The 26,191-nt window shown below is 35.2% G+C and overlaps 1 protein-coding gene across 1 annotated transcript; it reads right to left on the reverse strand.

Annotated features, from left to right (window-relative positions):
- Nucleotides 1–5,154: 5,154 nt before the first annotated feature.
- Nucleotides 5,155–26,190, reverse strand: LOC129281179 (uncharacterized). The gene is made up of 10 exons (XM_064115508.1): nt 25,991–26,190; nt 21,307–21,348; nt 19,776–19,962; nt 17,945–18,177; nt 15,956–16,108; nt 14,832–14,995; nt 13,955–14,028; nt 11,942–12,096; nt 11,071–11,157; nt 5,155–10,031 (listed from the first exon to the last, which is right to left on the reverse strand). The coding sequence occupies exons 1-10, from the start codon at nt 26,075–26,077 to the stop codon at nt 9,918–9,920; spliced, it is 1,296 nt and encodes a 431-aa protein (XP_063971578.1). The 5' UTR covers nt 26,078–26,190; the 3' UTR covers nt 5,155–9,917.
- Nucleotide 26,191: the final 1 nt, after the last annotated feature.

The raw sequence follows: 26,191 nt of genomic DNA on the forward strand, positions 1-26,191 counted from the left end.
AATTAGGATTTGAACCCCCCCCCCAAAAAAAAAAAAAAAAAAATTATAATAATAATAAAAAAAAAAAAAAAAAAATCATAAATAAATAAATAAAGTATCTTCTAGCATTCCTAATAACTGTGGTATTTTGAAAAGAAAGATGCAAATTTACTTCCCTGCAAGCACTGTCTGTTTTCCCTTGTTATTGGGCTACATTTTCATAATTCTGTCTTAGAGGTAGTCACATAGCCAGGGTATTCAGTAACTCTTCCCCTGGGCTCTGGGTGCCAGGCGGTATGACGCAATATGTCAGTGATAAGCTACTGAAATCCCTGCATCTGATTGGTTGAGAGCAAATTTGTCAGTTTGTCTGGGGGAATGAACAACAAAATGCTTCATAAAATTGTGCCGAGAACAAAGCACTCACAAAACTTCATGTTTTTAATCTAAAGATGGCGCTCTTTCAACATACTTTCATAAAACCAGAGATGCAGTCTGATATGCTAAGGTGATTTTTTTTCAAAGTGTATCACTATCACGCAACAAGCTTTTATATTCATAATATTCATAATACACCTTAAAAGAAAAAAAAACATTGATTCATTCCTCCCATGAACAGATGAGCAGAGGAACATTTTCAACTGTTCTTTCCAGTACGAAAAAAATTCTTGCCAAATGACCCCATCTTTTCATTCAATACTGGAGAGCAATCACAATGTCAAAGTTGAAGTTTCAATAATTTCATATGAAAAGATAATTATGAAAACCTTTCCTTGCAAGTATACGTTAACATTAACTCAAAATCATACACTTTGTTGATAAGATCATAAAACTAGGCAAGACTTCCATATGTCCCCTCTATGAGGCGCCGAATGTACCAATATTATATAGAACAATTATTTGTTATATAATCATTATTTATTAAATAATAACTATTATTTATATATAATTTACATTTTATTTGTAAATAACTACTATTATATAAAATATCATTTCTAATTATTTATATATAATTCCAAGTAATACTTCATTATTTGTAAATAATAATAATTCGACATTCCATTATTTATAAATAATGATTATTTGTTTTTCATTATTTATAAATAATGATTATTTGTTTTTCATTATTTATAAATAATGATTATTTGTTTTTCATTATTTACAAATAATGATTATTTGTTTTTCATTATTTATAAATAATGATTATTTGTTTTTCATTATTTACAAATAATGATTATTTGTTTTTCATTATTTATAAATAATGATTATTTGTTTTTCATTATTTATAAATAATTTGTTGAGTTTTCCATTATTTATAAATAATGATTATTTGTTAAATAATGAAAACGTCTACTTCATTATTTATAAATAATTTTTTCGAGTGCACCATTATTCTCATTATTTATAAATAATCATTATTTAATGTTCGAGTTTTCCATTATTTATAAATAAAGATTATTTGTTAAATAATGAAATATCTACTTCATTATTTATAAATAATAATTTTGTTTCAATATCCAATTATTTATAAATAATCATTATTTATAAACAATTTTTACAGTTTGCCATTATATACAAATAATCATTATTTATATACAAATAACCATTATTTATTAAATAATGCCATTATTTATTAAATAATGCCATTATTTATTAAATAATGCCATTATTTATTAAATAATGGAAAACTCGCTATAACATGCAAATGTGGGACCGCCCATGATATGAATATTCATGATGCGATTTCCTTTTTCGTGATTTTTCTTCACAAATTTTTGTCCATTTCCTCTTCATAATGACATTTCTTGAAGCAATTTTCTAGGGATATGGTCTGATTGTAATATTCTTCATTTTCTATATAACTTCGTCTTCGTAGAAATATCAAAAAGTGTAATTTTATACGATTTTTCCTACAGTTCACAATCCCCATAGGCGCGCGTGTACGGTAGGGACAACCGGTGAATCGACGGAGTGCTCTTCATCGAAATACTACGTTGGTTGGTCCCCGGAAGTGGCGGGCGGAATTTAGCCCGAATCCTCGATGGAAGTCGATCAAGTGCATATGAGCTGAGAGAGTGAAATATCAGTGTACTTGTACAGGCCCTTCTACTTTTTATAAATATTTCTTGTTGCTTTTTTTGTTAAGTTAATTTTTCCTGGTGTAGAAATAAGTTTCAGTTCTAATAATGCACTTCAAATACATTTTGGAGTGTCTGTTTGGGGCGATTTCACCCTGGCCCCAAAATGCTCGCAACGACAATACGGGGGCATGATGACCCCTAATTTTTTAAAAACTTATTTTTCTATTGAAAATTATCACAAAATTCACCAAAAGTGTGCACGAAAGCCTTCGTATTTCACTTTTAAAACTCCAAAAAGTGCCCAAATGACAAGCTTGGTCGCTTCGCTGTGTCGCTTTCAACTTGAGAACGTTTACGCGTCTGCTTCCCCCCCCCCCCCCCCCCTCCTCCGAAAGAAATTCTGTATACGGCCATGCTCTAAAGAGCCTGGCACATTGATTTATGTATACTTTCATTTTCATTATTTTTATCTCATTATCAACATGGCCTTACGCAGAATTTTTTCCAGGACGCGCGTAAACTTTCTCATAAAAATCTTGAGAAAGCGAAGCGACCAAGCTTGTCATTTGAGCTTGGTCGCGTCGCTGTCTCGCTTTCAAGATTTTATTGAGAAACTTTACGCGCGTCCTAGCTGCCCCCCCCCCCCCCCCCCGGTAAAAATTCTGTGTAAGGCCATGATGATAATGTGATAAAAATAATGAAAATGAAAAGTACATATAAATCAATGTGCCATATGCTCTTTTGAGCATGGCTGTTCACATAATTTCTTTCGGGGGGTGGGGGCAGACGCGTGTAAACGTTCTCAAGTTGAAAGCGAGACAGCGAAGCGACAAAGCTTGTCATTTGGGCTTGGTCCCGTGGCTGTCTCGCTTTCAAGATTTTTTTGAGAAAGTTTACGCGCGTCATGCTCCGGCCCCGGCCCCCCTGGAAAAAATTCTGCGTAAGGCCATGTTGATAATGAGATAAAAATAATGAAAATGAAAGTATACATAAATCAATGTGCCAGGCTCTTTAGAGCATGGCCGTATACAGAATTTCTTTCGGAGGAGGGGGGGGGGGGGAGCAGACGCGTAAACGTTCTCAAGTTGAAAGCGACACAGCGAAGCGACCAAGCTTGTCATTTGGGCACTTTTCGGAGTTTTAAAAGTGAAATACGAAGGCTTTCGTGCACACTTTTGGTGAATTTTGTGATAATTTTCAATAGAAAAATAAGTTTTTAAAAATTTAGGGGTCATCATGCCCCCGTATTGTCGTTACGAGCATTTTGGGGCCGGGGTGAAATCGCCCCAAACGCCTCAAACAGACACTCCAAAATGTATTTGAAGTGCATTATTAGAACTGAAACTTATCTCTACACCAGGAAAAATTAACTTAACAAAAAAAGCAACAAGAAATATTTATAAAAAGTAGAAGGGCCTGTACAAGTACACTGGTATTTCACTCTCTCAGCTCATATGCACTTGATCGACTTCCATCGAGGATTCGGGCTAAATTCCGCCCGCCACTTCCGGGGACCAACCAACGTAGTATTTCGATGAAGAGCACTCCGTCGATTCGCCGGTTGTCCCTACCGTACACGCGCGCCTATGGGGATTGTGAACTGTAGGAAAAATCGTATAAAATTACACTTTTTGATATTTCTACGAAGACGAAGTTATATAGAAAATGAAGAATATTACAATCAGACCATATCCCTAGAAAATTGCTTCAAGAAATGTCATTATGAAGAGGAAATGGACAAAAATTTGTGAAGAAAAATCACGAAAAAGGAAATCGCATCATGAATATTCATATCATGGGCGGTCCCACATTTGCATGTTATAGCGAGTTTTCCATTATTTAATAAATAATGGCATTATTTAATAAATAATGGCATTATTTAATAAATAATGGTTATTTGTATATAAATAATGATTATTTGTATATAATGGCAAACTGTAAAAATTGTTTATAAATAATGATTATTTATAAATAATGGGATATTGAAACAAAATTATTATTTATAAATAATGAAGTAGATATTTCATTATTTAACAAATAATCTTTATTTATAAATAATGGAAAACTCGAACATTAAATAATGATTATTTATAAATAATGAGAATAATGGTGCACTCGAAAAAATTATTTATAAATAATGAAGTAGACTTTTTCATTATTTAACAAATAATCATTATTTATAAATAATGAAAAACAAATAATCATTATTTATAAATAATGAAAAACAAATAATCATTATTTATAAATAATGAAAAACAAATAATCATTATTTATAAATAATGAAAAACAAATAATCATTATTTATAAATAATGAAAAACAAATAATCATTATTTATAAATAATGGAATGTCGAACTATTATTATTTACAAATAATGAAGTATTACTTGGAATTATATATAAATAATTAGAAATGATATTTTATATAATAGTAGTTATTTACAAATAAAATGTAAATTATATATAAATAATAGTTATTATTTAATAAATAATGATTATATAACAAATAATTGTTCTATATAATAATGGTACATTCGGCGCCTCATACCCCTCCACTAAAATTGAATAAAAAATATGGAGAAGGTTTATCAAGAATTATGTAACATATATCTAAGGGATTCTAAGAAGGAAAAGTTGGATGCATACCAAAATATGGCTTTATTCTGTCAAAATTTCGAGTGTATGTAATTCCCAATGGCATCGGTTTATTTAGTCAGAAAAATAAACACCCAGTACTCTTGGAGAGTAGACTAGTCATAATATTGGTTGATAACCGTTATGAAACCCATGGCTTTCAACAATTCCTGCTAGCTCAGTGAGTAAGGCGACAGAATGGAGATGCCTCGTTCTGCAGCGAGAGGTTCAAATCCAAGTTCCAACCGAAAGTAAGAAGAAAAAAAAAAGAAAAAGAGAACAAAAGAAGGGGGTTTTGGAGAAGTATTTTTTTTAATTAGTGGAGGGGACATATGGAAGTCTTTCCTAAAACTACTAACAAGTATATTATCTGTAATGAAAAATAACGATTGTTTGCATATATACTAGAGGTTCCCAGACGAAACCAACACATCAAAACATGACACAGGAAAAACAAGAAAATTTGGTATTATATATTGTTTAATAATAAATTGCACATGGTATGACATCTGAGTTGTCCAATTAAAGGTTTCTCTGTTAAACTTTGTCAAAATCTGCAGTTTGAATGATCCTGCAAATACAGCCCCAGACCCATTAAGTTACAAAATTATAAAATTACATACAATTAAAAAAATGCTTATTTGGCATGAACTTGAGTAGGAAAGAAGACACACGCACACAGAAAAACAATCCCAGCAAACAATCAATTGTTCATTTTCAAAGAAAAAAAGATAAGAGTTTCTTTCAAATGTGAACATTCTGAATGAACTGATTAAATTATTATTATTATTATCATTATTTTATTCGGCAATTAAAGATACATAAATTATAGTACAATACGAATCACACAAAAAAAAAAAATGGGGAATGAACTGATTAAATTGGGGAAAACAAACCTAAGCTCCGCTATTCAAATGACAAACAACAATGTAAGCAACAAATCATTGCATTGTCTACATGTATTGTACAACTATTAACATAAAATTACATTTAAAACAATAATAATAGGAAGAAAGACAAATTGTCATGGCATTACCAAATCATCAAATACTCTAATATCACAAATGTAAGTACATTAACCTAAAATATTACTAGTAAAAGTCAAAACATATACATAGTGAAATGAAAATATCAGTGATAATATAAACAAGTACCATAAGCAGAAAACTGCAAAAATCTCCATACTTTTCTGACAAACCTGCATTTTCAATACTGAAGTAATATAAATGTAAGTACTCATTTATACCATGGATAATATTAAGTAGTTGTCATATCACTAAATTATGTTTGCTGTTCTGTCCATTTGTTCAATTATAACTATTATCACACACAATTGTATATTCATCAATTACACGTAAGCATCCATGTAAGCCTACCAGTAGCAACACCAAGTCAGTACCTACTCATACTTATGTGAGGATTTAGTCATGTCTTTCCCTCTCGTTACACCCAGCCATCTGATATGATAGTGTGTGTTTACTCGGCAAAATATGGAGGAATAAAAAACAGAGCAATGCATTTTCAAATGTCCATCAAATTACAAAGGATACTGAGAAGTCTGTCAAAAGTATGTGAACCGTAACAGCAAATGTGTCCTAGGTTCAGGGTGAGTGATACATCTGTAATATTTTATCTGCTCTGAAATAGGTGCTATGGTTCTTCAATTTTTGACAAAGACTTGAATGACGTTCTTAGTTACATGATTGTATCACCCTCTTATCGAGAAAATCTACAGCTATGCATCACCGGGCGAAACAAACACTTCTACAAATGATGAATGTGTATCGAGGGGGGGGGGGCAGGGCCCTGAGTACAACTTTTTGGGTGGGGGTGCTGATGAAAATTTCACTACAAAATGGAAGTGAAATTCGTCCAGAGAAATTTTAAAAGAAAAGGTTTTCACAACAAAATTTAGATCATTTTTCAAAATACATTTTTCCATTTTAAAATCTCTTCTTGAATACCTGGGGGTGCTGATTATGGAGAATAATACACGCAGCACCCCCACTTCCCAATTCTGACTTTCAAATTTTGTATGACAGCCTATGAGAGAGGCTTGTCTTGACAAGAAATCTCAAGAAATCATTGTGAATTTGTGTTTGTTTTTTTCTGTTTAAATTTGTTCAAAAGCTGGCATGCAGACATAATTTAGAGATTGACGAACACTCTTCTTTCTACTGCTCATGGCAAGATATAAATTTTTTTAAAAACAATCTACCACATTTTAGTAAGTATATGAAAACGCCTATTTTAAATAGGAAAATTATATTTTCAAAAAAATGAAATACAAATCATAAATAAACAAGTAAACTACACTTTTAATAAATGTTCATCTTAAAACACAAAGTAAAAACAAAATGCAACACATTAAAGGCACTTGGAATGTTGTAAATGTAATTTTTAAGAAATGTAATGCTTTTAATGCTTAAAGTATACATGTACTATACAGTGCTTCCCAGAAAAAAGGAAACCGGGATTTCCATGTCTTTTTAATTCAAAAGCAAATGAATAATGATATTTCATTTACATAATCATATAATTCAATTATTCCTCTTTATTTCGATACCTAATATGAGACGAACACTTCACGTATTAATGAGCAAGACGATTTTGAAATTTTAATGTCAAAACCAGGTTGCGCAGAAAAATTGGACAAGATTGGTTCGTGATATACGATGACCGTGCATTTTCGACGATTGGCTCATTAGCATTTCTTTTGTATTCTTTGTTAAGCTTCTCTCACTGATCCCTGAAATTAGAGTGGATTCAGATTCACACGTACGTTTCTGCGCAAATCGTTTCTGATATGCCTCAATATTTATTGTTTGTAATCTGCCATGCGTGAACGATTTGATAAGCTGTTGGTTTCAAATGAGAGATGAGATTCCACTCTTACCATGAGTATCAGATTTATAGTAAAACCATATTTAATAATTGTGAAATCTATCTCTGAAAATGGGTTTCTGTTTTGTGGGATGCACTGTATATAATAAATCCAACTAGCAGAGTACATACCTGTTTGTTAAACAGATCAAAGAAATATTCTAATACTGCAGTACACCTAAATGAGAATGCTTTGTCTCCTATATTTTTGGTTTACCTCTAACACTATCCTTTTAAAAACCTAATGTCTATAACATGCACTATGGATACCAAGTAAATACAGTTATAAGAATTAATTTTGCCATTCCAAAATATGTAAAATTAAACAAGGTGGTTCCTTCAGGACGGTTGTCCTGTGGCTGCCTTGTACGAATATCTCCAGTTGAGACCTCGAGTGGGAGGTCTGCTTTTATGTCACGCCGACGGGTCCCCGTTGACAAGATACCAATTTCAAGCAATGCTGGCCAAGGCTTTGGCTTCATTAGGTGTTGATTCAGTAAATATTATACACATTCGTTTAGGATAGGAGCGGCCACAACTGCGGCCTTACGCGGGTTTTCAGCTGATGAAATCAAAGAGATGGGGAGATGGCGCAGTGAGGCTTATAGGTTTTATGTTCGTTGAAATGACTGGCAAGGCCTTTTCTATAGCATAATTATCGAACGTTTTCTAGGGTTACTGTGATTTTGAAGAGTTTACTGGTGGACATGGCTGATAAGGTCTGGTTCATAGCGTGTAACATATGTCAAAATATATGGTTTTTGTATTTTGTAGTGTTTATATTAGTTTTGAAAGTTTAGGGAGAATTTGTTTTTCTTTGAGTGTTTAAATTATATCAGTTACACAAACACGATATTCATTTCCATGTATAGAAAAAATAAGTGCTGAAGTTAATATTTATAGTTGCATGTGAAGCCGATGTGATTTGTGTGTTTAAAGAAAAAAAAGAAAAAGATGTTCAGTGAGAGAAAGTGCATTTTTATGCATTGTTATTTAGGTAAATTTGACAAAGGGCACAATACTCGGAAGAATTTTGTTTTCCTGTCTTCTCTTTCATACGTACCCAGGCTCGCCGTGTTTGGGTTTGCCGGGATAGTTTCGTCAGGCGAGCTGGTGAACAGGCTTTTTCCCAGGGCTGTCGGGATCTCGGAATCACGGGGATTGAGGTTACGTGGTTCCGACGGGGAGGAGCGTTGCTGCGCAACTTCCCACAACAGTTACAGAGCTTATTGAGGTCGCGACCTTCTCCGGGAATGCTTATCATCCACGCTAACTGCAAGGACTTGGGGCGGTATGCTGCTAAGGACTGTCGGCAAGCAGTGGATGAGGCACTCACTACAGCGAGATCGTTGTTGCCTGCGTGTTATATATCGTTCTCAAACATAGTGCCTCGCCTATTCTACTATAGTCAGGAAACATTACATCCCAAGTTGCAATTAACAATGTGCGGAAAGACGTCAACAAATACGATAAACGAAAGGTCCTGCGGATGGCGAACGCGTCCTGTATAGGTCACCACTTTAATGTGCAAGAACATCTGTACTTCAGCAGAGATGGAGTGCATCTCTCGGACGGAGGGATCGACCTATTCATGGAAAACTTGGAGTCCGTGTGGAACATTTTTAAGCGTCAGCCTGCACGCAAACGCCGATACTTGGCGCATATGTCTACCATGAATTTGCCTAATGATGTTTCGACTACTCTCCCGCCAGAGCCATGTGCCTCCAGGTGGGGGACCTGGTTCAATGCATTGCAATATCACCGCAAGCATCTTGAGGTGTACGAGTCATTTTTTTGCAGCAGAAGAAAGCACAGCAGCTAACATTGACAGAGTACGCCATGCCCTAGCACAGAGCAAAGAATCGCTGCTGCTGAAGATGAACTTCATTTAACTTCAGTGTTACTGGGCATCAGCCTGCCAGAGCCTTTCGCGATAAACTGTGTTTGTCACTCGATTAAGTGTTTATCGGTATCTTATCTGGATTACACACATACAACTCTTATTCTCAGTCATCGACATAGTGGATTATGGTGTCATTTATAAAAAAATAAAAAAAATAAAAAAACAGATTGTAGCAAAGACTTATACATGTAAGTACCATTATATACACACATAGTATCATCCATGATATCAATAAAAGGGACTATAATAAATTACGTCAGGAAAAATATGATACAAAAATAAAATATTACTTGATACATGGGCAGTCTTTATCTTCTATGTTGTAGATCACAAATCACTTGCACATTATCAGTTGAGTTGATCACCTCTTTTTTCCCCCCCTGCCAGTTTCTAATACAGGAAGTACTTGGAAGGAATGACCTTTGAACTTTGACCTGTATCAAGATTGCTCCTTCTCCTCCCTGTAAGCATCAGCATAGTCAGTCCTGGTGGTGCCCCATTCTAATAGAAGCCTGTCTGGGTTGTTGTCGTCCCACTGGCCTGGTAGCTTTACCTGGGAAAGGCACCGAAAATAGGGGGCCGTTTCATAAAGCTGTTCATAAGTTATGTGCGACTTTAAGAACGACTGGTGATTCTTTCTTGTGGAAAATGATATGTTCATTGGTGATTACTTAGTGTGTAAGAAATGTTCACCAGTCGTTCTTAAAGTCTCTTTTAACTTATGAACAGCTTTATGAAACACCCACCTGGGCTCTTCGCAAGGACTGCCATATGTATTGCAGGGGCCTGTTTCACAAAGGCTTACAACCATAGTAACATTGCCATAATGGTAACTACCAAGAAAACATATGTTTTGAATGGCTGCTGAGCCCAGTTACCTACCATGGTAGTTTTCATAATGACAAAATTAACATTTTTGTGTGACTCTTTATGAAACAGGACCCCGAGTTATAACGAGACACTGTATGAGACCCCCCCCCCCTCCCCCCACCTGTTGTACATATAAGAACATATGAAAGAGATTGGACTAACCTTTCACTCTTCATTTTTTTTGTGCAGTCCCACATATTTCTTTATGTGTGTTAAGTGAATTAAACACAAACCTGACCCTAAATCTCTGAAACTAATATTACTGTCTTAATTGCTGTGCTTGACCAGTTTCTTTTACTTGAGAGACCCAGAGCCTGTTTACATAAAGACCAATAACTTTGCCATTATGGTAATAACCACATTAGTAAGATATAGCAGCCTATCCAAATAAAGGTTTCCTTAATTAATTACCATAATGGCAAAATTATTATGATCGTAAGGCTTTCTGAAAGAATGCCCAAAACTCTGTCTTAACATTAACAATTTGCATTCCTGCATTCATCCTCATAAATGGTAAGCAAATCTCCAATGATGTAATGAGTCTATCAAAATGACAGGGAAATATATTAATTTTACTGGGGGAGAATATATCTCACCACAATCCCATGTAAGTAGTAAATGAATATTAAAATAAATCAATGAATGAATGGATGGATGGATGGATAAATAAATAAATGAATAAATGAATGAATGAATGAATAAATAAATCAATCAATAAATACCTTGGCATTTCTTTCAGCATCTTTTAGTTCAGTCTTCTTCTGTTTGGCTTGTTCTTGTTTCACATCTGTGCTGGCACAGCCCCAAACCTTCAATGGAAAATTATGATTAAATTGTGATAAGAGCCAGAGTTAAGTTATATGAACTGTACTGAAATTCATCAAGAATCAAGACTCCTACCAATTTTTCTTCTTTCCAAGGACAACCCACATATGAAACTACTCGCCTGGCAATATTGTATATACCACTGGACTACCAGCCTTCAAAGAGGCTGCGATTCCCATCATTAGAAATCTGCAGCCTACAACTAAGTTAGATCCAGATCTTTACTTGCAATATCACACTATTTTCATTAGAAACTTAAGATTTTCTCACTGCTTATTCTCACATTCACCATAGATAAATCAATGGGGAGTGTAGTAAAACCATTGCAGAAAAAATATAGTGCCCAACAGGAGGGTTCAAAGGTGCTATGCATCTTTCATACTGATTTTCCTGTATTTCCTAATATTTTCTGTAAGATATTCACTCTTATGCAGCACTTAATTCATCAGAATGGTGTCTCTATGAGCTTTTCAGATATAATTTAACCAGGGGCGGATCCAGGATTTTCCAAATGTGGGGCACATTTTCCCAAGGAAAAATTTGACAAGCAAAAAAAAAAATAAGGACATTTCATCCACGAAAAAAAAAAGGTCTTCACTTTCAAAAGGGGGGCACACTTCTGTTTTAACAGCATTTTTACATTACAAATTTTAATTGTACCTCTCAAAAGGGGGGGGGGGGGCACGGGCAGGCTGTGCCCCCTGGATCCGCCAGTGATTATAACCTTGAACATCGTATTCTACCTTGCACGCCCACAACATCACTAACCTCTGCATTGACGACACTGGCAGTAAGTCCTTTATGAGTTATAGTCTGAAGACCTTCTGTTATAGAGAGGAGTCTCCTCTTGGGGTCTCGGCCGATGAAGAGTCCTTTCGGCAGGTTGCGTGATTTCTCATTGAATAGAACCATGTACTCCCCCTCTGAAAGGATAGGGAACATAGGATGAAGCATAGTCCAAATTCTGGACTACAAAACTTAGTATGGTAGTCATGTAGAAGAAAATATGTATGGAGGTGTATCCTATTACCAAACAATTTTCATAAATTCAATAATAAAAGAAATCAAACTTCTGTAATGAAAACAAATATACTTACTTAACCCTAAAAAGACTGGGGGGGGGGCTGATTCAGCCCCCCCTCAACATTTCTCGCGATAAATTTGTAACGTGAAAAGCTGGCGCCGCGCCATTCCTTGACTTTTTTCTTTTAAGTCTTGCGCAACCTTTGAGACCAAATTTGCGATGCCCAGGTACGTGGTTCCGAAATTACGCAACATTTTGTAAGTGCATGTCGACCCGAAATTACTCAAAAACGTGAATTTGTGTACAAATCCAATGCAAATTGTGTTTTTAGCCAAAATTCATAAATGTATCATTATTTTCAATTTTACTAATCAAACTTAATTAATTTCATCTTGTTCATGGTCAGAATAAAGTAGCGGACGATTTCCATTGAAAAAACAATAAAAAACAAAAAGTCGAAAAACAAAGAAATACATAAGAAATTTTAAAAACAATAAAATACATAAGAAAAGAATTGTGATATTGAATTTTTTTTAAAGTACATTTGATCAGAATCATACAAAGAGTCTGTGAATAAAAAATTAGCAGTTTAGATGCCTTATTTAGTTAATTAGAGCAAATCTCTGATTTTACGCATAAATTAGCATAATTAATGAATTATGAGATATTTCGGAAAATTTGATCCTACAGTCTTGACGATTATGCCATGGGTAATGCACGTGCCAATTTTCGTCGCGATCGGGTGGTCGACGGCCGAGATCATAAGGGGGGGCTGAATCAGCCCCCCCCCCCAGTCTTCTTAGGCATCAAAATAGCCCAGTCTATTTAGGGTTAAAGCAATGATGTAAAATTTAGATTGTACCCCTCTTCACATGGGCAATATTTTGGTGACTTGAAAATTACATCGTATTACTGGGAAAAGTTGGACAATTTACAACATCAATAATGAGCCACTTTAACCATTTTTTACATATTGAGAAAACAAAGGAATCTCATCTGATCATTGAACCGTAACAATTAGCGCTCTTATAATCGTTCCATTTTTGTGCATTTTTTAAAAGAAATGAAATGATGTATACCATCTCTTTTATATGACATCCATCTTAATTCAGTATTCAACTTGCTATATTTTTGTAAATAGCAATGATTGTTAACCCATTGCCCCTGAATGATGAAATTCCCATAGGCATCTTACAACTACACACCAGTTTCCAGTATGTTTTGGGTCAACTTTGATAATCTATTCAGAAACATCAAAGCAATTTTATCCAGGTATTACCCCCGATTCTCTTTCACAGTCAAAAGTGACTCAGGAGTCAAAGAAAGTTACTAAAGGCTTGGTCCCACTGCACTTACGGATGCAGCAAGGATGTAAAATGGAAAAGAATCCGTTGGAAAACGTTATGTATCTGCTTTATCTGCTGTGTACTCTTTGCATACGTGTTCATACGCTCTATACCTATCGAGCATCCGTCCACTCTGATTTCATTGTTCGCACATTTTGTCCATTGTCTGGAGCGGATGAAAACGGATGGAGCCACCCCAAAAGTTTGCTTGTCCGCTGTACCCATAATGAATACAGTTTGTGTCCGTCGGCCAGTGGGACCAGGCCTTTACAATTATTTTGTAAGATATTACTCAAACATTGCCCTAGAATCACCCTGAAAGCCATAAACAAGACCTTTCAGTCAATGGGATGCATCTCTGTGACTTTTACTCACTGTGATACAAGTGTAAGGTAGGATGTGAGAAGTTACCTTCAGTAATACTGTACTCTGGAGCAAGTCTGACAGCTACGCAGCTTGAACCGCCCCATGGTACTGTACCCTCTCTGGCACAAACAAGTAAAAGAAATATAAAACGAGAGAGGAGAAAATACATTGTGTCATCTATTCTGGTGACACTTTGAATTCAGATTGGAATGAGTATCAAATAACACAGAAATTCTGAGAATCTCTATTATCAGGACAGATGGCTTCAGGGGTGGTGGCGGGTAAAGATAAAACGATAAAAAAAAGATAATATCTTTAACTCTCTGCCCAGTTTGTTTTACTAGAGTCATATCCAGCTGACTACCAAGTGTGACTAAAGTCACATTCTATTCACAATACATGCAGAATGCTCTAAGGCTATTTTCCTTACACACATACACAATAGTGATGTGTGCATGGTATTGTACAGTGCACCAACCAAAAGCTATTGTTTAGCACAGTCTATATAAGATATATTAGAACAATAATGGTTTATTGGCAATACACAAGAGGCATCCAGTGGCTGAAATATACTTGTTTACAAAATATAGGAACATACAATGATATAATAAAGAGAGAAGATAAATTACACAGAAAGATTACACAAAGATATTCATTATAATAGATTAAATTACACACAGATTTCCATTATAACTGATCTAATTACAAAGCCCCTCTTAAGGTTGCAACTTGAAATTAATGTGGCACATGAGGGATCATGTCAATGGCAGGCAAAGAGTTCAATTTGATATCTATATGACTTTCAATTCAAACTTCAACAAAAATGAATAATCTTTTAAGTCACAAAACAGAATTATTTGACCCCCCCCCCAAAAAAATACAACTAGATACAGACTTTAAGAGAAACTATAACCATACTTACCTCCATTCTGTGTCCAGTCCTACAGCATACATGAACCCTCCCTCAAAGCTAATGACGAGTACTGTAGGTCCCTTGTAACCAAACACATGATGTTGAAGTCTATTAACACTCAGTCCATGCTCTCTACTGCTGTACAACAGTGTCCAGGGCTGCTTGCTCAAAACCTGCATAGATAATAGATAACACAAATCAAGTGAGGTAGCATTATAAAATGTGTTCAAATAGATGTTTTATCCATTTAAAAGGACATTATTATCATGTTGCTAGGTCAAAAGGATTGTATTCATTCTAATGTGTAATGTAGGTCCCTTGAGACCAAATATATGATATTGAAGTCAATTCAAACTCAAACCATGCCCTGTAAGTGCTATACAGTGCTTCCCACAAAAAAGGAAACCCGTTTTCAGAGATAGATTTCACAATTATCAAATATGTTTTTACTATAAAATTGATACTCATGGCAAGAGTGGAATCTCATCTCTAATTTGAAACCAGAAGCTTAGCAAATCGTTCACGCATGGCAGATTACAATCAATAAATATTCAAGGCCTATCAGAAACGAATTGCACAGAACCTCACGTGTGAATCTGAATCCTTTCTCATTTCAGGGATCAGTGAGAGAATCTTCACAAAGAATACAAAAGAAATGCTGAGGCGATTGTCGAATAAGCGCATTCGTCGTATCACGAACCAATCTTGTCCAATATTTCTGCGCAACCTGGTTTTGACATAAAAATTTCAAACTCGTTTTGCTCATTAATGCGTGAAGTGTTCGTCACATATTAGGTATCAAAATAAAAAGGAGTAATTGAATTATATGATTATGTAAATTAAATATCATAATTCATTTGCCTTTGAAGAAAAATAGACATGGGAATCCCATTTTCCTTTTTTCTGGGATGCACTATATAACAGAACACAGGGCCCTGTAAGAAAGCTAGCACTGATTGTTTGTGGGGCCGATGAATAAAAATTACTCAGATTTTTTCCAGCTTCTAAAAGAAAAGTCTGACTTCAAGTTAACTAAACTGCTCATTCAAGCAAAATACTGAGTAAACTTTGACTTAATCCAAGTGTAGGCATTTTTTTTTGCAGAGCTGAGTAAGTTTGAAAGAAGAGATTACCCGAGCCTTAGAAGATTCTCCAGATGAAACACTAGAAGAGTTGGTCTTGGATTCTGTGTAGATAGATGGTAAGCTACTCGACAAAGCCCACCACATGCCGATAGATAGAAGGGCGCCCTCATGGTCAGGTAGGGTGTATTCCCTTGCAGTTGCCTGGAAATCAAAATGAGAGAAAACACATTCACCCCCATTCGAAGGCCACTTTTGGAAAAAAAAAAATTAAATTTGGATTGTAAAACACATATTGTAACCACACACAACGTTTCCACATGTAGTGCGTATGTGATTCTTGAAATATTTCAATTAGCAAATGCATGATACCCAAGTATACTGTAACTTTTAGTCTAATGATAGGGTGTAAGCTTCTTGAAACATCTTACGTTTCAAAAACTAAAATGCCTTTTGGGTTACTTTTGTCTTCAAGAGACCAGGGATGCCACTAGGTGTCCTCCAAAAATACTGAAACTTATCGCGGGCCGGGATAGTGTCCAAGAATTTTTTTTTAGGGGGGTCCACCTTTAATTTTGGGATGGACACATGTCACAGGTAAAAAATTGGACAAGCAAAAAAAAAAAAAAAAAAAAAAAAAAAATTAGGAGGGGGGGGGGGGGGCGGTCCGCCCCCACCTCAAATTTAGGGGAGGGGGGAGGACCAAGTGGCTTCTTATCTTGTTGTGATCGATGACTGAAGTCAATTAGGTTTGAAAAACTGATGGTAGTTAGTTGTGTGTTTCTCATAGAACGCTAGACCAAAAGCTTCAGTCTCTGTATTTTGGTTGTTCAGCTGAACCGCGTTGGCTCCACTCACCAATACATAGACTGAAGAGTTGTTGGCCCGTACATATAGACAACCTATCAGCTAACCCAGGGAGCTCCGGCCCGCTTTCCGGCCCGGAGCTCCCTGGGTTCCGTATCAGCATGCAGCAGTAACGTTAGATCTAACAATCGGCGGAAACCCGATTTTCGGATCGTTTTTGGTACATAAAATGTAACATTATAAAAAAATAATTACATCCAAACTTATGAGAAAATATATAAAATTCAGAAACATCATACCTTAGACTGCAGTTACCGCTAATTCCTTTCAAATGATGATCAAAACTTAGTCATCCTCGATTCCTTCATTGGTCATCGTAAGTTGCCATCTTGGATGACGTCATCATCTGTACAGACGTATTTACCAGTCGCTATTATACCGCGATTCGTGCCGCTACTTTGCGCTTGTCTATGTGCATGCGTTCGGAACTTGTCGCTCGCATTGATTGGCCAGGATATCGATAATTCTAATCAGAAAGCCTTGATAAAAGCATAACTCAATGAACGTAGTAGGCAGTGCGCGCGTTTATAAATTATGTACTGTATAAAAGCAAATATCTCGGGGAAATATCTCTCACTCGGTCATGCATCGCAATCGGGAGATATAGGGGGGGAAAAAGGAGGACTTTCCGTTTTTTTTAATACACAGAAAACAGGAAAAGTCGGAAATACGGAAATAAGACAGATAGCAGGAAAAAAGCCGGAATTCCGTATAAATACGGAAAAGTGGCATCCCTGAGAGACAAAAAACCCACATATTTTAAATCATGCTACACTCGGTGAGACCTTAACAGCATATTCAGGGGTGAATATGATATTTTGGTTTAAAAAATCACCATATCTCTAACAGAATTATATATAGCTACATTGGGTTGAAGGCTCCATGGGACTTAAGTATTTCTATCAAATGTTTCCATAACATCAGACAGCTGGGGCAGAAGCACACATGCTCAATGAAATATTGAGTGCCCCTATAATTTAGTGAAAATTTATTTTTATCACATGAGCAACAACTGAACAATCATTTATTTTTTATAGAATACTCATGAAAATTCAAAAATTGATATGAATGATTGATATATCTGAATGTAACCTAGCTAACATCTTTCATTGAATTCCTGTTTGTTTCATCAGGGGTTTTCACTAAATACAAAGCTATTCGTGTAATACTCACTGAGTCTACATCATCTACGGGGTTTATCTGAGCCAGAAACCAGTGCTGCATGCCCATCAGAAGCTCCCCACAGTGATTCTCCATCCATTCTAGCCCCGCCCCACTGGTTCCCTGGGATACGATAGAGTGTACCAGGAGCCGCTGTGTCTCCTGGTCCAGGGTCGAAGCCTCCAGGGAGATCTCGCAGGAGACTAGAAAGAGACTGAAAGCGGTGGATACCAGGAGCTCCACATCTGTAGATTACACACGGAGACAGAAAGTGCAGTAAATTTGATGACAAGTACATTTTTTTGATTCAACGTTCCATGGCATTTGCTCCGGCGACAATTGCTCTGATGGAAAATCTGAACATTAAGCCAAACATGAACCCTAACCTCCAAAACTAAATAAACCCTAATCCTAATCTTTACATCATTCTGAACCAAAATCTCTATTACAATCTTAACTCTAACTGTACGCCCCCTGAGATACCAAGACCAGAGCAAATGTCACAGGAGCAGACGTCGTGTCACCAAATTCAAATATGTGACCCAGTACCATAAAAAAATCAACGAAACGGCGGCATATTTGGTCAGAATAGTCAGATTACATTTTTTTTAATTTTTAGAGAGAGCATGTTCTTTCCTACAAAGTGTAAACCTTTGAATGTACCCATCAATCCTAAAATGCTACTTTCGACAAATTTAATTAAGCTATTCTTGTCTTTAGTCTTTTAGTTGTGCTTTATGAAGGCCTGAATATTTTCAACTCTTTGAATTCCCATGAAGACAGAGTATTGGTTCTTGCATTGATACTTGCCTCCCCCCCAAAAAAAAGATCAGGACGTGCTTAATTAGGGCATCAACTAAATTTTAATTCTTCTTTCCTCAAAAGCAGTATTACTTGTTCTTCTCTTTGTTATAGTTAAGTTAAAATCATCATGATATATACACTGTACACTGTATCCTGATCACCCACTGAGTTACCTGGTATATATCAGATTAATACAGAGTCTCTTGTTTTTAAAGAATTTTTTAACTGAAATTTTATTTCCATCAACTTTTTTATGAGTTCTGTGGTGCCTGGTCACATGAAATATAAATGTGAAATAGTTTACACTGATTTTCTAGAAGTTTTACAATTCATTATATTGATTGTCCTCAAAATTTTATTGCATAATGGCATCATGCTACAATGTCTTCCTCCTGTCTCCTGATATGATCGAGAAAATATCATGCAAGCATGCCAAATTTCAGCCTTTAGGCTCCTCCTCCTCCTCCTCCTCCTCCTCCTCCTCCTCCTCCTCCTCCTCCTCCTCCTCCTCCTCCTCCTCCTCCTCCTCCTCCTCCTCCTCCTCCTCCTCCTCCTCCTCCTCCTCCTCCTCCTCCTCCTCCTCCTCCTCCTCCTCCTCCTCCTCCTCCTCCTCCTCCTCCTCCTCCTCCTCCTCCTCCTCCTCCTCCTCCTCCTCCTCCTCCTCCTCCTCCTCCTCCTCCTCCTCCTCTTCTTCTTCTTCTTCTTCTTCTTCTTCTTCTTCTTCTTCTTCTTCTTCTTCTTCTTCTTCTTCTTCTTCTTCTTCTTCTTCTTCTTCTTCTTCTTCTTCTTCTTCTTCTTCTTCTTCTTCTTCTTCTTCTTCTTCTTCTTCTTCTTCTTCTTCTTCTTCTTCTTCTTCTTCTTCTTCTTCTTCTTCTTCTTCTTCTTCTTCTTCTTCTTCTTCTTCTTCTTCTTCTTCTTCTTCTTCTTCAGGGTAGACCTGTGTGGTAGGGTATTCCATGTCTTCACAGGCTGCCATTTGTGTATTTGTTGAAATAAATTCCATTATACAATTAAACTGAATTAAATCATATTCACTTACCTTTCTCCTGTAAAGATTCTGATCCACAGAATGATTCAAAGTAAAACTTTGACAAAGAGGCTGATGAACTTGGTGCTAGAATCTTATTAACAACATAAAAAAACTTCTCCTCGTCTACAGTTCCACTCGCTCTTTCTAAAGTAAAGATGCGCTCAATTAACGGCCGACTGTATTCAGGAAAATACCCCTAGATAAAAAGAATACAATGACAACAATCTGTAAAATACTTTCAGCAGCTTCTTTTTGCCATACTTTTTAAATGATACATAATTGAAGGGATCAAATTCAAAATAACTTCTCACTGATTGGAAATAAGAAAAAAAGCTAGTGATTTATTTGAAATGAAAATGAAAAATGAAAAAAAAATTGCCAATCAATGTAATAAATATAAATCAAGATCCATCATTTGGTGGAAAGTAATTATTGATGAAACTTTTCAAATTTTATTTATTGGTGTTTAAAATATCAGATTCAAAATTCTTGTTAACTACCAATATTTTCCCTGCAATAATGCCTTAATGTTATAGTATTGGAAATATTAGAATCCATTCGTCAAGGAAAAGCAGGCAAAAATCCATTGCATCTACAAAATAATCATACTGAAACTTGAAATGGATGTGAGGAGAGTGATATTAGAGTAATCAAACAACATTTTTTTCATTGGTTATATGATTTAGTAAAATGGCATGAAAAAAAAAGACAAAAAAAAGAAAGATAAAATGGTTCGTAGAATAAAGATTTGACAAGATTTTAAGGGTAATTTTCAAATATCTCACTCATTTTAATACATTATTTAATTCAATATAAAATGGGTCTCAGAAATTCCATGAGAACATTCTAAGTGTTCTTTTCAATAGTACAGCTGATCCTGGCTTGACAGATCTCCCTCTCTCCACAAAAACAAACCACAATCAAGTTTCAAGGTGATACTTCACAGAACAGTTCTAGGTCAAGCTTTGTTTGTCTGATGTACAAACAGAGTTCATATTAAGGACAGATACATTGTTGTGACATCACATCTAGTGAGAGCTCATTTGTCTGCTCATAACAAATGAACATAGTATACTACTGTGATAGAGCCTACATAGATGTACAAAGAGAATTGATGATATTGCTGTGGTTTGTATTTTTAAAGAGGGATAGTGGGGGGTCCAACAAAACACTCATGAATAATAGATTAGCCTTAATAAATATAATAATAATAATACATATGATTTATATAGCGTCTTTTCAATTTTGATTAAATGCTCAAGGCGCACCTTCCGAAGAAAAACATAAATTATGTATAATGTGATGTTTGGTATAAAAAATGATGCACATTTATATCAGAAAGAGGACGACTTGTGGCAATTCAGGATTCATTTTATATTTTGTTAAAATGAAATAATGTGTGCAATAAAAAGTTAAGCATATGCTCTCTTGAATTAATGGATGACATCAAGAGGAAAATCTTCATTTAAATAATATCTACCACCTCAAACTTCTATAAACAAACAATAAAAAAAAACATAAACTTTATTGAAACACTCACCAATAACAGACTTGGGTTTAGTACCTGGCCATTGCTTATTCTCTGTAGAATCAAAAATAGAAAAAGAAACCTCTTTTTAATTCACACTGAAAAATACCACTGATTTCAGACACAGCACATTGTCCAGATCACTGGCCGTGAATGTATTGTTTTATATGATATATACAAGCATACCTATATGATATATACAAGCATACCTGATACTCCACAGGTTTTCACTAAACTCATGTATCAAAAAGTAGACAAACCATGCACATGTGATCATACGCACCATCTAAAATAAAAACAACCAAACATCTGCATAGGATGGCAACTTCAACAAACTGAAATGTCACTTTCCAATTCCATCTTGTTTTTTAGGACCAAATGACCATTCCATCAAAATCGGTGGAATTCAACATTGACTCCAATCACTCCATACATATTGTTGCACCATCAAACACTGTGAAGGTACAAATTCAGGCATGATTATATTTGATATTGGTTTCAAAAGAAGTTGTTGTTTAATCGGGTCAAGATCGCACTTTTCATAAGCAGAGCAGTCGGCAGCTTTTCAAATCTTTTCAACTTACCCGTGCCTGCCATTTTGAATTAAAAAAAAAAAATTGTTATTGTTGTTCCCAATGTATTCAACAGTGTTAAAAAAAGGATTTACACATTTTCTGTTTATTTCTTCACCAAGTTTTTGGATAAAGATTAAATGTAAGTTCTTATTTATTTTCTATATTTGAATCTAAGAAAAATATTTTCCACTGAGTCTACATCTACTTAAGATATATTGAGTATGATACGAATTGAGCGAGGGGCATTTTGGAAAGCATGAGATCCCGTTCACAGTATAAGACCTTACCACTGATTAACATTTTGTAAATGCAAACAAATAAATCCTAGTATTCAATTTTAACATTAACAATATCTCTGTTAAATTTTTTCACCATGTTTTGGGATAAAGTAAATTATGAATTATTAAATTTGGTACTGGAGCCATTTGGTAGTCTTCTACAAGACATAGATTTCTAGCCATATAAAAAGTCGGCGTAGATCTAGTTACAGTGCGTGATCGTTCAGAACATATTTCAAAATTGTTTTTGAGGTGATAGCTATTTAGAGGTCGCATTAATCAGGGAGAAAGACGCGGTATTATCTTTGACGATGTTTACGAGGATAGATATCTTCTCTTCAACCTCGTGGTGATAGCGGACGCCGCCGTGAACTTTCAAACGTTGTCTTATTTGCGAACGTCACTGCGCTACTTTCTTACGTCGTTTATGATTATATACATCTTTTCTTCAACCTCGTTGTGATAGCGGACGCCGCCGTGAACTTAATAAGGTCGTATTATTGACGGACATCACTGCGATACTCTCTTACATTGTTTATGATGATAGACATCTTTTCTTCAACCTCGTGGTGATAGTGGACGCCGCCGTGAACTTAATAAGGTCGTATTATTGACGTACATCACTGCGCTACTCTCTTACATCGTTTATGATGACAGACTTCTTCCCTTCAACCTCGTGGTGATAGCGGTCGCCGCCGTGAACTTTTAAAGGTCGTCTTATTGACGAACGTCACTGCGCTACTCTCTTACATCGTATGAGATCAAGAGATCATTCCAATAATTCTAAATCGCTAGCACCTAACATAAAAATACTTATAAAAGATGTCCCGCCGATTGTTCATTGACCTGTGATCTATGAGAATTATTTTCATTTTATTTTCCTTTGCGACTTTGCTCGGAAGATGCGTCATTCGTTTATCTTTCTAATAAAATCACTAATTTTATTGTAAAGCAGTAACACCTCAAAACCCTTTTAAAACATGTTCCAAACGATCGCGCATGTTGGCGACCACTCCTAGTACCAATGAGGTCCAAACATTACATGTATGGACCTCATAGGCGACATCTGTAGTATTTTGTGTCAGAAATCTTTGTGAAGATGATTATTTGTGTATTATAACACAAGTACGAGCTATCGTACTGTCTATTCATTAAATTTTTGTTTAAGAAAGTTAAAGCATTGTTAGCAATAAAAAAAAATTGAAAGAAATGAAGGGGAACTTACATTTTGACGACTTTTTCCAGATTTTATTGCCAGTTGCTCTTCACTTCTGACTCGCGATCGAAGCTGATATGCAGATCACGTGATATGCGTTCTCGTCAGATGATCGGTTGGTTATTCTTTTCACCAGACGTTGATAATTATATATTTCATAATGCTAGCATTCATCGCAAATTTAGGTGAAAGAGATTGAATTTAAACAGCGCAAGCTTTAATTTTCTCAAAAATAACATTTAATTGATTGCACAAGTTTTGCCTTGGAACAAGTAGGATCATTTGGTCCCATGTTTGCGTAACTACGGGGGGGGGGGGGGGGGTGGGGGCGGGGTATCCCTACCACTATACACCCACTAGCCAGCAATTATCGTTTTTTCTCTTTTTTTAAAACCAAAATACCTCCACCCCCCCAAAAAAAAAAAAAAAAAAAAAAAAAATAGGGTTAAAGAGAAAGAGAATTGAGGAACACAATATGCTTTATTTTTTCCTCTTTTACTGTTTAACGAGACTTGTAATCAAATATTAAATGGGGCTTAATTAGAACAGCCTTTTTTAAGTCAATTAATAAAAAATATTCCTCCTCTGGATTTGAGCTTTCATGAAATATGAATTTTGTTCATGACTACCGAAAGCGCTAAAAATGTCCAAATTTTTAATTGGTATATAAAGCTTTAGCTCATGCATTGCGCCCGTCTTATTTTAATGTTATACAATTTTATGCTTTTAATGAATTTCTAATTCTCAGATCTTGTCGCAATCCGATTGGTAGCTATAATGAATGATTATTATGTTTCATGAATTGTTCAAAATGTGTCTCTCTATCAGTTTTGAATATTTAAAAAAATGTCAGCTCATGCTTTTTGCTCGCAATATTTTGATTAGTAAGAATTTCTTCTCTTGTATATGCGAGTTTGAGTAAATAACTAGAGAGAGAGGGGGGGGTCCCTCAGCTACTTGTCCTCGCTTATTCCCAATTTTTTTTAATATTATACTCGTGTTCAGAGTGTTTCAAAGTCTTTTCTGATTTTTTTTACACTTTTTATTGTCTCGGAGCTTCCCTCTATTTCTTTTAACTATGATGTAGCCCTTTTTACTTGTTTCAATTCTTTTATGTCTCATTTTATTGAAAACATAATTATTAAACTGACTGACTTTATTACAAAATTTTGATATTATTTTGTCTTGTTTGTTTGGCTTTCTTTTTTTCTTCTTATCCTTCTTCTTACTTTTTCCATTTCCTTATTTTCTCTTTTATTTCATTTCATGAGGCATCCGCCAACTTATATACAACAACAACAAACATATTTATTTGGTGGTGTGCCCCTCTAAAAAGGGAGGAAAAAAGGAAGGAAAAAAAGAAGAAGGGAAGGGGAAAAAAAAAAGAAAAAAAAAGAAAGATGATGATGAAAATTATCTTGGTGATGATGATGGTGGTGGTGATGGTGGCGGTGATGATGATGATGATGATGATGATGATAATGATGGTGGTAGTGGTGATGACGATGAGAATGAAGTTGGTGATGATGGTGATGATGAAGACTAGATGTAATTTTGTTATTTTGTCTTTGAAAAAATTAAGTAGTGCATAGGTGAATTTATTTAAAGTTAATTATGAAAATAGCAGAAAAAATAATTTGAAAAATTGGTATGCGTTCAGGAAAAATCCATCCCCCACCAAAAAAAAATTAAAGGAGAGATTTTTTAAATAATTATTTGTGACGGCGTAGGCCTTTGCGAGCAGCTATATCGGATATAATTATGGTAAAAAGTAAATGAAATGTCAAGAAATACGCGATAATGACTTTTATTGTACATTCAGTATATCAATAGATAACTTCATACTCTCTCCAAAAAGAAAAAAGTGGGTCATTACGGACCATTAAAAATGGGAAATTTTGGCATTTCATATTACATAAAATATTGAGCAACTGCTCGTTTATGACGTCACAAATCAAGCATTTGACATTCTACTAACTCCATTTTTTTTAAATAACACCTTCACCGATGATTTGAAATTATTTTTCTTTGGCCTATATTTTCACAATCTTTTTATCAAGGTGAAATTCCCCTTTACAAAACAGTATCTGCATGATCAGTGTGTAGCGGTAAATTATTCACCTGATAACTATAGACCTATCTATAATTCATGCGGCTATGTTTAATAATATATTGCTGTGAATAGAATGAATGTCATTAAAAACATAATCTCACTGATCACTAATGCCAGCTCGACGCACGAACTGAAAAAATATATTTTCTGCCCCGATAATTTGATAACCCTAACCTAACCCAATTTCTAAGTATTTTTATCATAAACAGGATAACTATAGACAATTAGGCTAATTGAAAACTTGATATTCTTTTGCAAAAATGAATATGAAGGACAACTTTTTAATAAAGAACACAGTTTTAGAGCGTGATTTATACCTACAACCGCTTAATCCTGTCACTGTCGAGCCATCTATGTACGAGGAGAAATTAAAGAAAAATAAACATAAAATGTTAAAAAAATCCTCGAGACAGACGGCTGCCTACTGTCTACGCCCTACACCAATACAAACGTATGGGACTGTACGATGATTGAAGAGGAAAATCATTGCGAATTATGAGCCGGTTATACTGACCTCATAAAAATTCATTATTCGAACATCTTTTCTCATGTTCCGTCCAGTGTCTGTATTCTGATCATCTTTACTCCCTTGTGCTCCCATTTTTAATATAAAATGGCGCACATTGATGTGTAATAACAGCAATAGTAGCACTAATAACAGGAGATTTTAGATAACCCTGGGCGTCGCCATCTTATCATGACCCAGAATGCATCG

This window comes from Lytechinus pictus, chromosome 2, assembly GCF_037042905.1.
Source record: "Lytechinus pictus isolate F3 Inbred chromosome 2, Lp3.0, whole genome shotgun sequence".
Lineage (NCBI taxonomy): Eukaryota > Metazoa > Echinodermata > Echinoidea > Temnopleuroida > Toxopneustidae > Lytechinus > Lytechinus pictus.

What these genes read in the sequence shown, in the direction of transcription:
- LOC129281179 (XM_064115508.1), bottom strand. Translation starts at nt 26,077, where the DNA reads ATGGGAGCACAAGGGAGTAAAGATGATCAGAATACAGACACTGGACGG. An exon ending in GAATAATGAATTTTTATGAG is followed by an intron (nt 21,349 to 25,990) that starts GTCAGTATAACC and finishes TTGATTCTACAG; the next exon opens with AGAATAAGCAATGGCCAGGT. An exon ending in GGACTGGACACAGAATGGAG is followed by an intron (nt 14,029 to 14,831) that starts GTAAGTATGGTT and finishes TGTTTGTGCCAG; the next exon opens with AGAGGGTACAGTACCATGGG.